The sequence below is a fragment of the Dermacentor variabilis genome, chromosome 10 (genome assembly GCF_050947875.1).
Source record: "Dermacentor variabilis isolate Ectoservices chromosome 10, ASM5094787v1, whole genome shotgun sequence".
NCBI classification, from domain to species: Eukaryota; Metazoa; Arthropoda; class Arachnida; order Ixodida; family Ixodidae; genus Dermacentor; species Dermacentor variabilis.
In genome coordinates, this window is record NC_134577.1 from 53,475,306 (window position 1) to 53,489,072 (window position 13,767).

Genomic DNA, 13,767 nt, shown 5'->3' on the forward strand with positions numbered 1-13,767 from the left:
TTGTTTTTGTGCTCACGTATGCTTCCTTTCACATTGTTATTTAAAGAAAGCTTTATTCTTACTTATCTGCGGAATAATAAATTATCCCTCCCAAATGTACAGGCTAGAACATTGCGTCCACGAGATCATTTCATTTCGCCGAGAGTGCGGACTGGATATAGTGGCCGTATTCGCGCTTTCTGTGTCAATTGTTTTGAATCACCTGCCAATTAGTGTTTTCACTTTAAGCCGTCGGAATGAAGTAAAATCTGTCATGTTTTTTGTGCTTGATTCATTTTTTTCCTGCCGGTTCCCCATTCCAGTTGTCGCGATTTGAACGGGCAGTGGTGTATGCTCTGACCTTCCCCTTGCTGTCGGGCAGTGCCCCACAAGCCATTTGTTAACTTGGACAGGCCCTTATTGGCATCCTGCAAATCAACACTTAAATAATTTATTTAACAAAAATCGCAGAGGTTTATAACACACCCGGCAGCAAAACTCGAAAACATTATTCGCAGCGCAAACTTCGAAGAACTGCTCAGCGGCGTTCAAGTGGGCCTGGTTGCTTTCGCATTGACAACTCATACCGAAGCTTACGTGCCCTCAGATATTTCAGCGCAGCTATTTGGCGACAGTACCTGCAGCTGAGCGTGGGCGTGTCTCCCTCCCTCGGCGTAACCGAGGGGGCGCGGAGCTCAGTGGTGAATAAAAGAAAGCGATAGCCACGAGATCGCGAGGAGAAAAGCAGAGGAGGAGGCTACAGTGAAAGTATGAGGCGGAAAGCGCAGGAGGAGAGCATGGCTAAAGGGTGAGGAGAAAAGCAGAAGACTGCGATAGCGAAGAGAGTGCGAGAAGGAAAGTGGAGGAAGCCACCTTGAAGCACCACCAGATGACACTCCTGTCTGAGCATCCGCGGCAGCGGCGGGGCGGCCGTCCAGTGGAAAGAAAAGAAATCATCAGTCCTTTCAGTCTGTTAAGAAGGACGAGCAGCGAAGCTGTGATGTGTTTTACTTGAACCGACGCATCTATGTATGTATAGGTATTATTATTATTATTATTATTATTATTATTATTATTATTATTATTATTATTATTATTATTATTATTATTATTATTACACATATATGAAACAGTGAGTGCAAGTACCGCCGCATGACACACGGGAATTACGTAACTATGAAAAGTACGTAATTATGAAAAGTACATGAAACTCGGCATCATGTTAGAGTCGTTTTAGCTGCTAATTGTCACACAATTTCTTTCGGGATACTTTTGACAGAACTAGTGCTGCAGGCGCTTTTTGTAACCGTACTCCCTCCGTAGACGGCCATGTATTGACAGCAGACGGGAATTCTGTAAAGTTTACAACTTCACTGTGAACTAACAAAATGTTACAAGTACATGGGGGGGGGGGGACTCGGTGTAATGATAGAGTCGTCTTAGCGCCCAATTTCAGTATGTCTACTTTTCCAAGATATCTACATTAGAGTGAGAACTATACTGCATTCGGGAGAAACTAGAGACGAAAACCCAGATGGCGTCTGACGCGGACGCCGGCGGAGAAGACTCGGGTTTCGTATCAGCAGGCGGACACAGTCCAGCGGGAACTACGCCTTAATTAACAGCTATACCACATACCTTCAGTTCATTGTTTGCAAAATATAAATTATTCTTTGTTGTGTTTAATGTTTGCGCAGTTTGGGGTGCACAATGACATTAAAGCATGCGGAAAAGAGCGTGTACTGTGTTCTATTGCAGGAAACATTTTGTGGAAGCTTAAATAATTATTAAGCAAAATCCAACACATTAGCCTAATTTGGCGTGCACATGCCCGTCCGATTAACTTTTCTGTTGACCACGCGGTACTCCAAAACGGTCTTGAACATATCAGTGATTGGTGTGCTACGTGGCTCATGTCCCAAAGCGTGTCGAAGTGCAAAGTAGTTTCTTTTTCTCGGAAAACAACTATCACTTTTCTTATCATTTGGATTCTAACATAGTTGACCAAACCACAGAATATAAGTACTTAGGACTGGTCCTTACGTACAATTTTTCGCGGACTAATCACATCACCTCCATTTAACCTAACGACTACTGACATTTGGATTTCTTCACCGCAACCTAAGAACTACCCCTTCACCACTAAGAAAACTAGCTTACATGACTATTGTGCGGCCACAAATTGAGTAAGCCTGTTGTATATGGCCTCCCCATCAGAAATACTTCATCGAACTGCTCGAGAGCATCCAAAATAGCGCGAGCCCGTTTCGTTTCAAGAAAATACAGTTGCCAGTCAAGTGTAACACCCAAATAAAAGTGGATCTTTCGTTGCAACTACTAACTATTCGCTGTGATATTTCCGTTATATTATTATTTCACAGATTCATTCACACAGTTGGCCTAACCTTATCAAACCTGCAAAAAATCATCCTAGATGTCACAAAGACTGAACGATCAGTTCAGCCACACCCGAATTTATGGCAATATACACGCTTTTAATTTTTCAGCTTACCCCCGTGGGGTCCGTGCATGCAACGTTCTCCACGATAACATCACTTTCCATTAAAAACACAGCGCAGTTCGCAATCTTCTAATCGATCAATATATGGTCTCAACCATTTAACACGTCTAGCCTTCTGTTATTTTCTTTCCTGCACTTCTCTACAAGCTAATAAAAGAATGTCAAAAGGGTGTTTAACTGAGCCAGTTGGTTCATTCTTCGAGGATTGTAGCAGCAGAACTTAGGGATACGGACACAGAAAGAGCGAATAGACGTGGACGCAACTGCAGTTGCGTCCACGTCTATTCGTTCGTTCTGTGTCCGTGTTCCATGGGTTATTCTGTTACAATCCCCCAAAACTAATAAAAAAAATTCCGTGCTCCTAATTTTTTTAGTATATTTATTACTGTATAGATGCAAAGGCGTTTATAATGTTATGTTAATATTGTTACGGTTAATGTTAAACCGGCTTTATTTAAGGGACGAGATTGATGGTGAAGTCAAGATGGCGTCCCGAGGCTGCACACGCTAACGTCTTCTTCCTCTTCTGCTCGCCCGGCTCATGCCGTAGCAATCCCCGGTTGCCAGACGAAGCCCGCTGGGCAAGTCCAAATCACTCGGAAAGCGCAGGGTGGAACCGCTTAAGACGGGCAACATGTACTAACTGGGTCCGGCTAGACCGACGACCAGCGGACGTCAAGCGTGCCACCACGTACGTCAAGTCACTCAAGCGATCTACAATGACGAATGGGCCCGTGTACTGGGGTAAAAACTTTTCGCATAAGCCACGTTTACGTTCCGGAGTCCACAACCACACAAAGTCTCCTTTAGCGTACGAGACAGACTGGTGTCGGCTGTCATAGCGCTCTTTCGATCGGTGTTGCGATGCCACAGTACGAAGGCGAGCGATACGCCGGGCTTCTTCGGCAAGACAAAGCGTCTTGGCAACAGAGTACTCGCTGTGAAAGTCAAACGGTAGTATAGTGTCAATGCAGCTTAGCGGTGAACGTGCGTAAAGGAGATAAAAAGGACTGTAATCGGTCGTCTCACGCTTTGCAGTATTATAAGCATAGGTGATGAAGGGGAGTACGTCATCCCAGTCCTTGTGATCGGAAGATACGTACATGGCCAGCATGTTAGTTAGAGTTCTGTTCGTACGTTCTACAAGCCCATTTGTCTGAGGGTGATAAGGCGTTGAATGACGGAACTGTGAACTGCAGAGACGAAGCAGTTCTTCTACGGCGTCCGCAACAAACTGACGACCGCGATCGCTAATGATGACACGGGGGGGACCATGTCGAAGAATAATGAATCGAAGCAAAAACGTTGCAACGGACACAGCTGTTGAAGATGGTACGGCCGCCGTTTCCGCGTAACGGGTCAGATGGTCGACACATACGATCACCCATCGGTTGTCGTTAGATGATCGGGGAAATGGGCCCAGAAGATCGATACCCACTTGTTCAAATGGCAGGCGAGGCGGCGGCAGAGGTTGGAGAAGACCGGGCGGAGCGGTCGTAGGGCGTTTGTAGCGTTGACATTGTTCACAACTGGCGACGTAGTGCTTGACTGTGTCCCGCATTTTGGGCCAGTAAAAACGCTCCTGAGTCCGGTTCAAAGTTCTGATGAATCCTAGATGGCCAGAGGTCACATCGTCGTGCATGGCTCTCAGTATGTCCGTTCGCAGACTCTGCGGCACCACCAGAAGGAAGCGTGCGCCTTTAGCTGAATAATTGGTCTTGTAAAGCAGGCCGTCGCGGACACAAAATCGGCCAGTGGCTCCAGGACGCGATGCGGCTACAAATAGAGGTTCCAAACTAATATCCTTTTCCTGCTCTGCTTTGAAAGTCGTCGAGTCTGGGAATGTAGAAGAAATGGGAGCAAAACAGTTATCAAAATTGTCGGCGTCACACTCCGTCGTCGTCAGAGGAAGGCGGGAGAGACAGTCCGCATCTGCGTGGCGACGCCCGGACTTGTAGAATATAACGAAGTCGTACTCCTTCAGTCGAAGAGCCCAACGTGCCAGTCGTCCACTCGGGTCACGGAGATTCACCAACCAGCATAACGCGTGGTGGTCAGTAACGATAGTGAACGGGCGTCCATAGATATAGGGCCGAAATTTGTGGACAGCGAAAACAGCTGCCAAGCATTCTTGCTCGGTCACAGTGTAATTGCGTTCCGCCTTAGTCAGAGAGCGACTAGCATAAGCCACAACGTGTTCAGCTCCGTCTTGACGTTGCACTAGTACGGCACCGATGCCGATGCCACTGGCATCAGCGTGCACTTCCGTAGGTGCGGATGCATCGAAGTGACGCAATACGGGCCCTGACGTTAGTAGAAATTTTAGCTGGCGGAACGCGTCGTCGCAAGCCGATGTCCAGTTGAAGGGGACGGCTTTTTGGAGAAGACATGTTAGGGGGTACACCACGTCGGCGAACCTTGGGATGAAGCGCCGAAAATACGAGCACAGGCCCAAGAAACTCCTCAACTCCCGCACTGACTTCGGTGCTTCGAAGGAGCTGACTGCCTCAATCTTCCGTGGATCTGGCCTCACACCGTTTTTGTCGACCAGATGCCCAAGTACTAACGTCTCCGTTTCCCCGAAACGACATTTCTTGGAATTTAGGATCAAGCCGGCTTGTTTGACACAATCCAGAACAAGACTGAGACGGCTGTTATGTTCACTCAATGTGCTGCCAAAAATCACCACATCATCGAGGTAGCACAAACAAATTTCCCATTTAAGTCCTCGGAGGATAGTATCCATGAATCGTTCGAATGTTGCTGGCGCGTTACAAAGGCCGAACGGCATAACGTTAAATTCATAAAGACCATCTGGTGTCACGAAGGCCGTTTTCTCCTTATCGTCTGGGTGCATGGGTATCTGCCAATACCCTGATCGCAAATCCAGTGATGAAAAGTAGGCAGCGGAATGTAAACAATCGATGACATCATCAATTCTAGGAAGTGGATACACATCCTTTTTGGTGACTGCATTCAGTTTCCTGTAATCAACGCAAAACCGCCACGATCCATCCTTCTTCTTTACTAAGATTACTGGTGCTGCCCACGGACTAGAGGACTCTTGAACAACACTTTTCCGCAGCATGTCTTTCACCTGTTCAGCAATAACTGTCCTCTCTGTTGCAGAAACGCGGTAAGGCTTTTGCCGAATGGGATGCGCAGATCCGGTGTCAATTCTGTGGCGAGCACGAGAACGAGGGAGTGAAGCCTGCTTGTCGCCTTGTGCGAAATCGAATACAGAAAGATGTGCCCACAAAACTTCCGCGAGAACGCGGCGCTCATGTGAGGGCAGCGCCTTGTTGATCATCCATAGGATCTGCTCTTCAGAAGTGCTTTGGTGAGGATCGCTAGTACGAGACTGCTCCTCCTCGCTTAGAACTGTAATGGAGCTGTAAGTAATCTCGTCAAATTCAGCGAGCTTCATATCACGCGGAAGAACAGCAGGGACGCAAGAACACTTGAAAGCCCACAAATTTGAGACGCCATTCACTACTCTCACGACAGAGCGTGGTACGAGTACATCTTTCTTTGCGCAGCAAGACGTAAGTGGCTGGACTTGCGCGTCAAACGATGAAAGGTCGGCAGCAGCGAAGTTGACAGGGATACGTGACAGCGACCAAGGTGGTACCAGCAAATCTTTCGAAACAACACAATAGTTTTTCACTGGTAAGGATGTGTCGGCAAGGGTGGCGAGAAGCGCGCTATTCAAAGTAATTTCGCCTGTGCCACAGTTAACGGATGCACCACAATCCTGAAGAAAGTCAATCCCGAGAATCACGTCGTGAGTGCACCGCGGTAGTACGAGAAATTCTGTTATAAGATCTTCTGCTCCGAACAAAACACTTGCAACACAAATACCAAGGGGAACTAGGCACTCTCCACTGACACCACGAAACGTCACACCACCATTCCACGGGAACATAACTTTCCGACCCAGCCTCTCTTTGAATGTCACACTCATGACGGAAACGGTAGCACCAGTATCAACTAATGCTGTTGCAGGTATACTATCAATTAACACACGCACTTTGTTCTTCACCATCATAATAGGCAGAGGAGTATTTCGCAGAGACGCAGACTGTCCGGCGACCTTACCTCCATCGGTCGCGCCGGCTAGTTTCCCGACGGCGGTGGTGACGCAGCACGTCGCCGTGGTGACGGTGAACGGCGTTGGCGACTGGTTGGGGGCGTCAGGCTACGGTCTGAAGCTGGTGAGCCACTCCTTCTAGTATATTGACGGAAGGTATTCCGGTGTGGCGCGCCTGTGGTGGTTGCACTATCAGGGTCTGTCGGCCAACGGTCGTCATAACTGTCACGTTCAAAAGTAGGCCAAGTTGGTGGTGGGCCATATCTTGTCTGTCGGCGCCGGCGACAAAAACGAGCAATGTGTCCTGAGGCGCCACAGCTGTAACACACAGGCGATGCGCGACCGACGTTGTAAACCTCGGGGTCAATCCTGGGACGCTGCGAATAATAAATGCGACCTTCCGAATTCCGATTCGTGGTGGTAGCTGCACGAGTTCGTTGATCGTGCGTCACGTCGTCGGGAAAGGTACGTCGGTGCTGTCGCAGCTGATCTACTCGACACTCTGCAACGCCTGGCATGGCGGACAATGCGGACACAGCAGATGCATGTTCTTGAGGTTGGTTGGGAACCCACCCAAGCTGGTCGACATCCGCCCCTTTGGTGTGTCTTTCAAGTTCTTCGCGAACAATTTGCCTTATAGTTGCCGCAAGGTCTAGTTGAAAACTGTAGTTGTCATTGTCTTCAACGCTTGCCACCGTTGTCACATTTGCTAACCTGCCGAACTTAGGCGTGATACGGCGCAGCTTCAAGGCCTCAAATGTGCGGCAATGCTTGATGAGGTCGGCGACCGAGGCGAGACTCTCCTTTCCGATTAAATAATTGTACGCATCCTCGGCTATGCCTTTAAGAAGGTGTCCAACCTTGTCCTCTTCGGACATTCGAGGATTGACCGTTCTGCAAAGCTTCAGGATTGCCTCAATGTACGTAGTACAGGTCTCACCTGGGACTTGAGCGCGCTGAAGCAATGTCTGCTCCGCCCGCTTCCTTTTCGTGGTGGAATCGCCGAAGCACTCAGTAAGGTGAGTAACGAAGCTGTCCCACGTTGTGCAGATATCTTCATGGTTCTCGAACCACACTATCGCAGTGTCTGTGAGGAACAGAACCACATTGTCGAGCTGAGCCGTGGAGTTCCAGCCGTTGTACTTGCTCACACGCTTGTAGTGGGTGAGCCATTCCTCCACGTCCTCGCCGAATTTGCCTGAGAAAGGGCGGGGCTCCATCTGATGCATCCAGGCGCCGGTTGTTCGAACTGGAGCTGCCAGAGAAGGCTGTTGGTCACCGCTGTGGGACATCGGGATCTCAAGTGGTATTGGGGGCAGTTGAGCGAGGCGTCGGCTCCGGCGTGGTGCTTGCTGCAGCAGCTGCGTCGTCTTGGTCGAAGTACCCCGCACCTCCACCACAAAACTGTTACGGTTAATGTTAAACCGGCTTTATTTAAGGGACGAGATTGATGGTGAAGTCAAGATGGCGTCCCGAGGCTGCACACGCTAACGTCTTCTTCCTCTTCTGCTCGCCCGGCTCATGCCGTAGCAATATGTTATTCTGCTTACTGTTTTTTCGTTATTCATCTTCATATTGTATTTTCTAATATCGCATGAATTTTACATACTGCTGCGTTGCGTGAATATTCCTTTCATTGTACTGATGTTTTTTTTTATTTTCCCAATTCCATAAAAATATGTTACCGTACTCCTCCCCCCCCCCCTGACATAATGCCTTCTCGAAAGCCTGTGAGGCACTTGTAAAACTTGTAAATAAATAAATAAATAAATAAATAAATAAATAAATAAATAAATAATTAAATAAGTTTGGAATGATATTGACATCCCCACCAGACTCGCAAAAGACAAACGTGAAAGTGCCTGCGAGCTCTGAGCAGGAGTTGGGGGCATTTTTAATGGATAGAACGCTTGTGCAAGGATCGCTTGAGATTGCCCAGTCAAATTCAATGCGATTCCGACGAGTGCTTTAGCGGTCGTGAATGCGGAGTGTTGAATTTATCATAAGAGAATCACTACTTTCAAGAAAATAAGCTGTATTGTTGCATGTTTCAGCGACAGAGAAATCTATTCGTGGCATTCAGCAGCAGTATCTGTAATATAGAAAGAACTCGCTTGTGTCTCTGTGTTGCGTAGAAGACTGAGACATTTCTGTGTTTCCAAATTTACCAATAAATGAGCCGAGTTGTAACAGAATAAATTATGATACAATATGCAAAGGTACGTTACCTCTTTCAATACACGCTGGCGTGTTGCAGACTGGCCAGGTTCCTGGAAATACAACAAATAGGTGTTGTCTAGATGCACCAGACTATATTAGCTGACTGCTGTGCCTTTTGTGAACGTCGTACACCCGTACCAAAATATCCTTGCCGACTTTGTTATAAATCTCAGAGCCTATATTATTATAAAGCCCGAAATCGAAGAACCGCTGCGCATAAATACTATTAAAAAAATTATGGGCGTTTACGTGTCAAAAGCACTTTCTGATTATGAGGCGCGCCGTAGTGGAGGACTCAAGAAATTTCGACCACCTGGGGTTCTTTAACGTGCACCTAATTCTAAGTACCCGGGTGTTTTCGCCTTTCGTCCCCATCGAAATGCGGCCGGTGAGGCCGGGATTCGATCCCGCGACCTTGTGCTCAGCAGCTTAACACCATAGCCACTGAGAAATGTATCATAAGAGAATCACTACTTTCAGGAAAATAAGCTGTATTGTTGCATGTTTCAGCGACAGAGAAATCTATTCGTGGCATAAATACTATCACCTACGCCAGTTTATTTCTATGTAGAGATTCGTATTGTGCCAAAAGCTTTCGCGACAAATAAACAACATCATAAATCAGGTTAATTTCTTTCTTTGCGCATGGTAGTTGCTGCAAATATACAGAAGACGCGTTTGACTCTACTGCTTGCAAACAGAATTCAGTAAAAGGCTGCTAATGCTTCGAAATAAAGAGAGGCTTCGCAATTAAGCTAGATGTTCTTAATCCCATGCGCAGCCAATTCTTCAAGGACAAATTTGGTGCATGAGTTTTATGTGGTGCCAGAAAACGGAAGAATACATTAACGCGCTTTTAGTGACATGTACATATTCACACGTGTGTACAAGTCTTCCAACATAACAACGATAACCGTCACCCTCATAGCGCAAGTTTATTTTCGGTATAATTGCATTCAGAAGACGATTTGAAATACGTTGCATCCTTGCAGCTACAGCAAAGGTGCATTTCACTGCTAATAAATTTATGTGGCTGAGGTTGATCACAGGACAATACATAGTTCCTTATCGTCAATAACAATGCGTTACTGCGGAACACATTGCTTCCCGGTATTGCTTGAAACTAAAAGAATGCTTTATTGAAACGAAAGTGTAATGCATAGCGTTGGAAACTTACCACTGGTTTTATTCTGTGCAGTTAATAAAGCAAGAAACCAAATCCACGCAGTTATTTGGATTGCATTGAAATTCATCGCATAGATGGTCAAGTACCCGCTGGTATGAAGGCTGCAAAAAACTAACAATCATAACGTATTAATTAAGAAAAATAATGTGACTACTTTCAAACATTATGTAAACTTATAGGGAAGATCGAGACTATTGTCGTTAACGCCTCGCGCAATCAAATTAGCCACCCGTAAATGACACGTATAAATGCGTGAGTAGACGCGAATGAAGGCAAGATCGCCGTACATGGTACATTTAAACCTGCCAAGCAGGGTATCACGAAATTATGGAGATTCAATGAGGAGAAAGGAGGGGAGTGAAATGATAGACAACAGCAAAAAACAAAGAATTTTTTCCCCGGACCAGAGCAACGTCAGGAACAACTTTTAATGACTGTTAGTACAATTAATAGCGCCCCTTCTTTGACCGAACACGATATGCACCCGTATACAATTAACGACCACGTAATACGAACCGTGACAGTGGCCCCTTTCTACTGCTAATGTGTTTCAATGTCTAATTGGGCTGTAGAGCTGTAAAGGTGGCATAAGAAAACCGGCTGTTACGCACCGCATATTAGACGTTTAACTCACGCGCACTCGTCCACGTATCTCTTGATCTAAAGCGAAGTGAAGGTGTCTAACATTTGCCTTCTGTCTCATTTGTTAAGCGCGTTGTAGTTTCATAATGCAAAGTGAAGCGAATCAGGCCAACACGGCAGCCACACTATGGCTTCGAACTAAATGTAGCTTGAATTCACGTGGACAAATCGGGAGAGTTGGCAGTTGGCATATGTGTTTACATATGCGGAAAGCACTAAACTGAAGTAATGTTGCGAAATTGCACTATATTTATGCGTTACTCGGACTATTTTCTTCCTTCCATTCTCGGGCATCATAGTTTCCCCGAACCATCTATTTCTTTTATTCATGTGTTCCTTCTTCATTTGCATTTCTTTAGCCACACGTTCGTCGACGATGTCATCTGGCGCGTTGAATTTGATTGAGGTGCCTTTTCTCTTGTATATATGATAAGGAAGCCCGGTGCGCCGATGGCGGTGATATTGTACTCTTTGATGCAATATAGTTAATTTAGGACTATATTGGCGTAATAGGGCCCGTACCCTATATTTAACCTGTTCTGGAAAATATTATCATGTCTTGTTTCTTTCACACTTGCATTTTGATACTTAGTTTATGACGGGGTCCGATATTTCCAAGCAACAAAAAAGCCCGTTTTGTTAACAGGTTACAAACAGACATAGCCAGATCCCAGCTAAGCGAAACTAGCGTAATGTCAGCAAATAACACCTCATCTTCAATATGTATGTAATATTAGATGTAGCAATTTCTAGGCTCATTTGTAAATGGGACATATTCTGCTCGGGTTTGTTGGCATCCGCTATTAAAATTTTTAATCAGTCACTTTTATTACGGAGCGGTATGCACCTGCGCAGCCGACCTGTTTTCACAAGTGCTGCGTTAATCGAGATTACCAAAGAAATGTCTGCATATGCGTCGAGAAAGTGACCACCGGCATCAAAACACGTCTTATTTCCATATCGTGTGGCGCATTGTCATGCGGGCGCTGTATATTTAATGGCGGTGTTTCCCCTAATAGCACCACTGCCTCTGCTCAGTTTCAACACTTTTATTTTTCACGCACAGTCGCATCCGCTCCATCTCCTTATTAGAGAAGTGTTAATCTTCTGCTCTTTCTTTTCATGAAAGGCAATTTCTAAACGTTATTATAGATCCGTCCACTGCCGTGATTGTTCCAGCGAGAACGTCCATCCATTCATTCTCGGCAAGAGCCAACACGCAAGCGTCACTATTCATGTTTCGCGCTTTTTAATCAACTTTCTGTGACGCCTAACGCCATCTTTTCTTGGCGTTTGGTTTTTCTCACTGGCAGTAAGCATGAAGGTGAGATTATCAGACAGTTTGAAATATTTCAAAAAAAGAAAGATTGTGTGCAATCTTGTCGACGGGAGCCTTGTATCAGTATAAAACAGTCTCGCCTTTTTTTTTTCTGGTACGTGAATTGTTGAAATTGAGTCCTTGTCTTGTAGTTCTTTAATTTTTGCTAGTTATATTGATTTACCTAACGCGCGCAGATATCCAAAATAATAAGAGAAAGGGCACGTATTTTAGTCAACGTTACGCTATCATTTCCATGTTGTGTCCCCCATGCCATTAGTGTTCATTTACGTAGACCAAATTCCAATTGTTTCCTATTGCATTTCATACAAGCTTTATATGTCGCCTGAAAGAACACGTGACGGAAAAAAAGAAAATAAAGAGTTTTATATAGGTAATAAAAAGTATTTTATTTTCAATTCTACCATAGTCCGAGAACTCCGACTGAGATGCGGCCAGGTGCGTAGTAGAAAGTGCCTCTCATCCAATGAAGGCGGCAATTTTTCATGCCTGAAGTAGTATTTTTATCCAAACAGAAATTTGCTATGCCACCTAAAGAAGCATAGAACGTGTTTAATATGCTTGCACCTTGAGGTAACATTGTGTCGTTCGCCGTAATGTGAGCAACAGCAGACTGGGTCCCACTATTTCCTCTATAATTCATTGGTCTCATATTATTGGTGAAGAGAACAAATGGCAAGTAAATGTTCGACAGAGCTCGAAGAATTGCCATTCAACTACAACCTGCCGGGCCACGAGGCCTTTACCTGCCAGGAGGCGTGAACTTGGGCCATAGTTCCTCTGACAATACTAAATGTTATTTCTCTCTCTCTAAAAAAATACATGAATTAGGAAAATTCTTCTTATCTAGGGCGTTACTCTAAAAAAAAAGAACGTAATTCAGGGCACCCGAGATATACTGCAAAATAAATGAAGAAGCGGATACGTACTTACACGCGCCGTGCTTCAATTCCTTGTTGTACCGTCTAACTCTTCTTGCCTTTTGACAATAAGCATGAGTCACCTCTGTTCTGGCACAGTGCGCATTTGTCGTTTTAAGGTCGTTCTGGAAGTTCTCTCTGCGTTAACACTGAACTGTTCTGAGCCGATTTCTTGACTTTAAGTTGCCTTATGAGCAAGTGCGGCCCACACGTTTCAGATTCGACATTTTAGAGCGACATTAAGCACAAGCTCTACTACACTATCGCTTTCCGCGAATTCTGAACACAGAAGAAAGGTTTATATTTTTACGATGTAGCCATGGTCTAGCGCGCATTAGAGAAGCTCTGAAATGACGAAACTAGCTCCCATATCAAGATCTAGCGCGCACTACAGAAGCTCTGAAATGACGAAACTAGCTCCTTATTGGGCAGATCCTTCACTACAAAAAGAAATTGAGGAGACATTGAGACATTCTACCCGGTGAACGTGGTTGACCAGCGAAGCTGCTATGGTGGTGTAGTTTATATTGGTATAGAGTTTTGTCAGTACGTAACAAAAAATATAATCCTGTATATTATATTTATGCGAAATACAAAGAATTATAAATGCGCACTACGTCACGCACGACGTCATACATACACAGAGCTTCCGCCGAAGTGCTTTTACGATGCCGCTCTAAAGACACAGGTGCTGTCCACGCAGCTCCGACGGAGCGCAATTTACACGAAGGTAGCCGTTAAATCGAGCCTCGAGGTGAGCCACGATATGCGTTGACCGGGGCGCAGTCCAAAGGCGTGCACAACGCAAAACACGTTTGCCGGTTCTCTGCGATTTAGCATATTTCCTAGTTAACTAGCTCAATGAAACTT

The 13,767-nt window shown here is 45.5% G+C and overlaps 1 protein-coding gene across 1 annotated transcript in view; it reads right to left on the reverse strand.

Moving 5' to 3' along the window:
- LOC142559246 (uncharacterized) overlaps positions 1-13,021 on the reverse strand; it is a 68,626-nt gene extending 55,605 nt beyond the window's left edge. Inside the window, exons 1-3 of the mRNA XM_075670874.1 lie at positions 12,911-13,021; positions 9,988-10,107; positions 8,819-8,860 (exon numbers count right to left, since the gene is read on the reverse strand). Coding sequence (XP_075526989.1) covers positions 8,819-8,860; positions 9,988-10,063 — 118 coding nt within the window. The 5' untranslated portion in view covers positions 10,064-10,107; positions 12,911-13,021. The remainder of the gene's footprint in view (positions 1-8,818; positions 8,861-9,987; positions 10,108-12,910) is intronic.
- Positions 13,022-13,767: the final 746 nt, after the last annotated feature.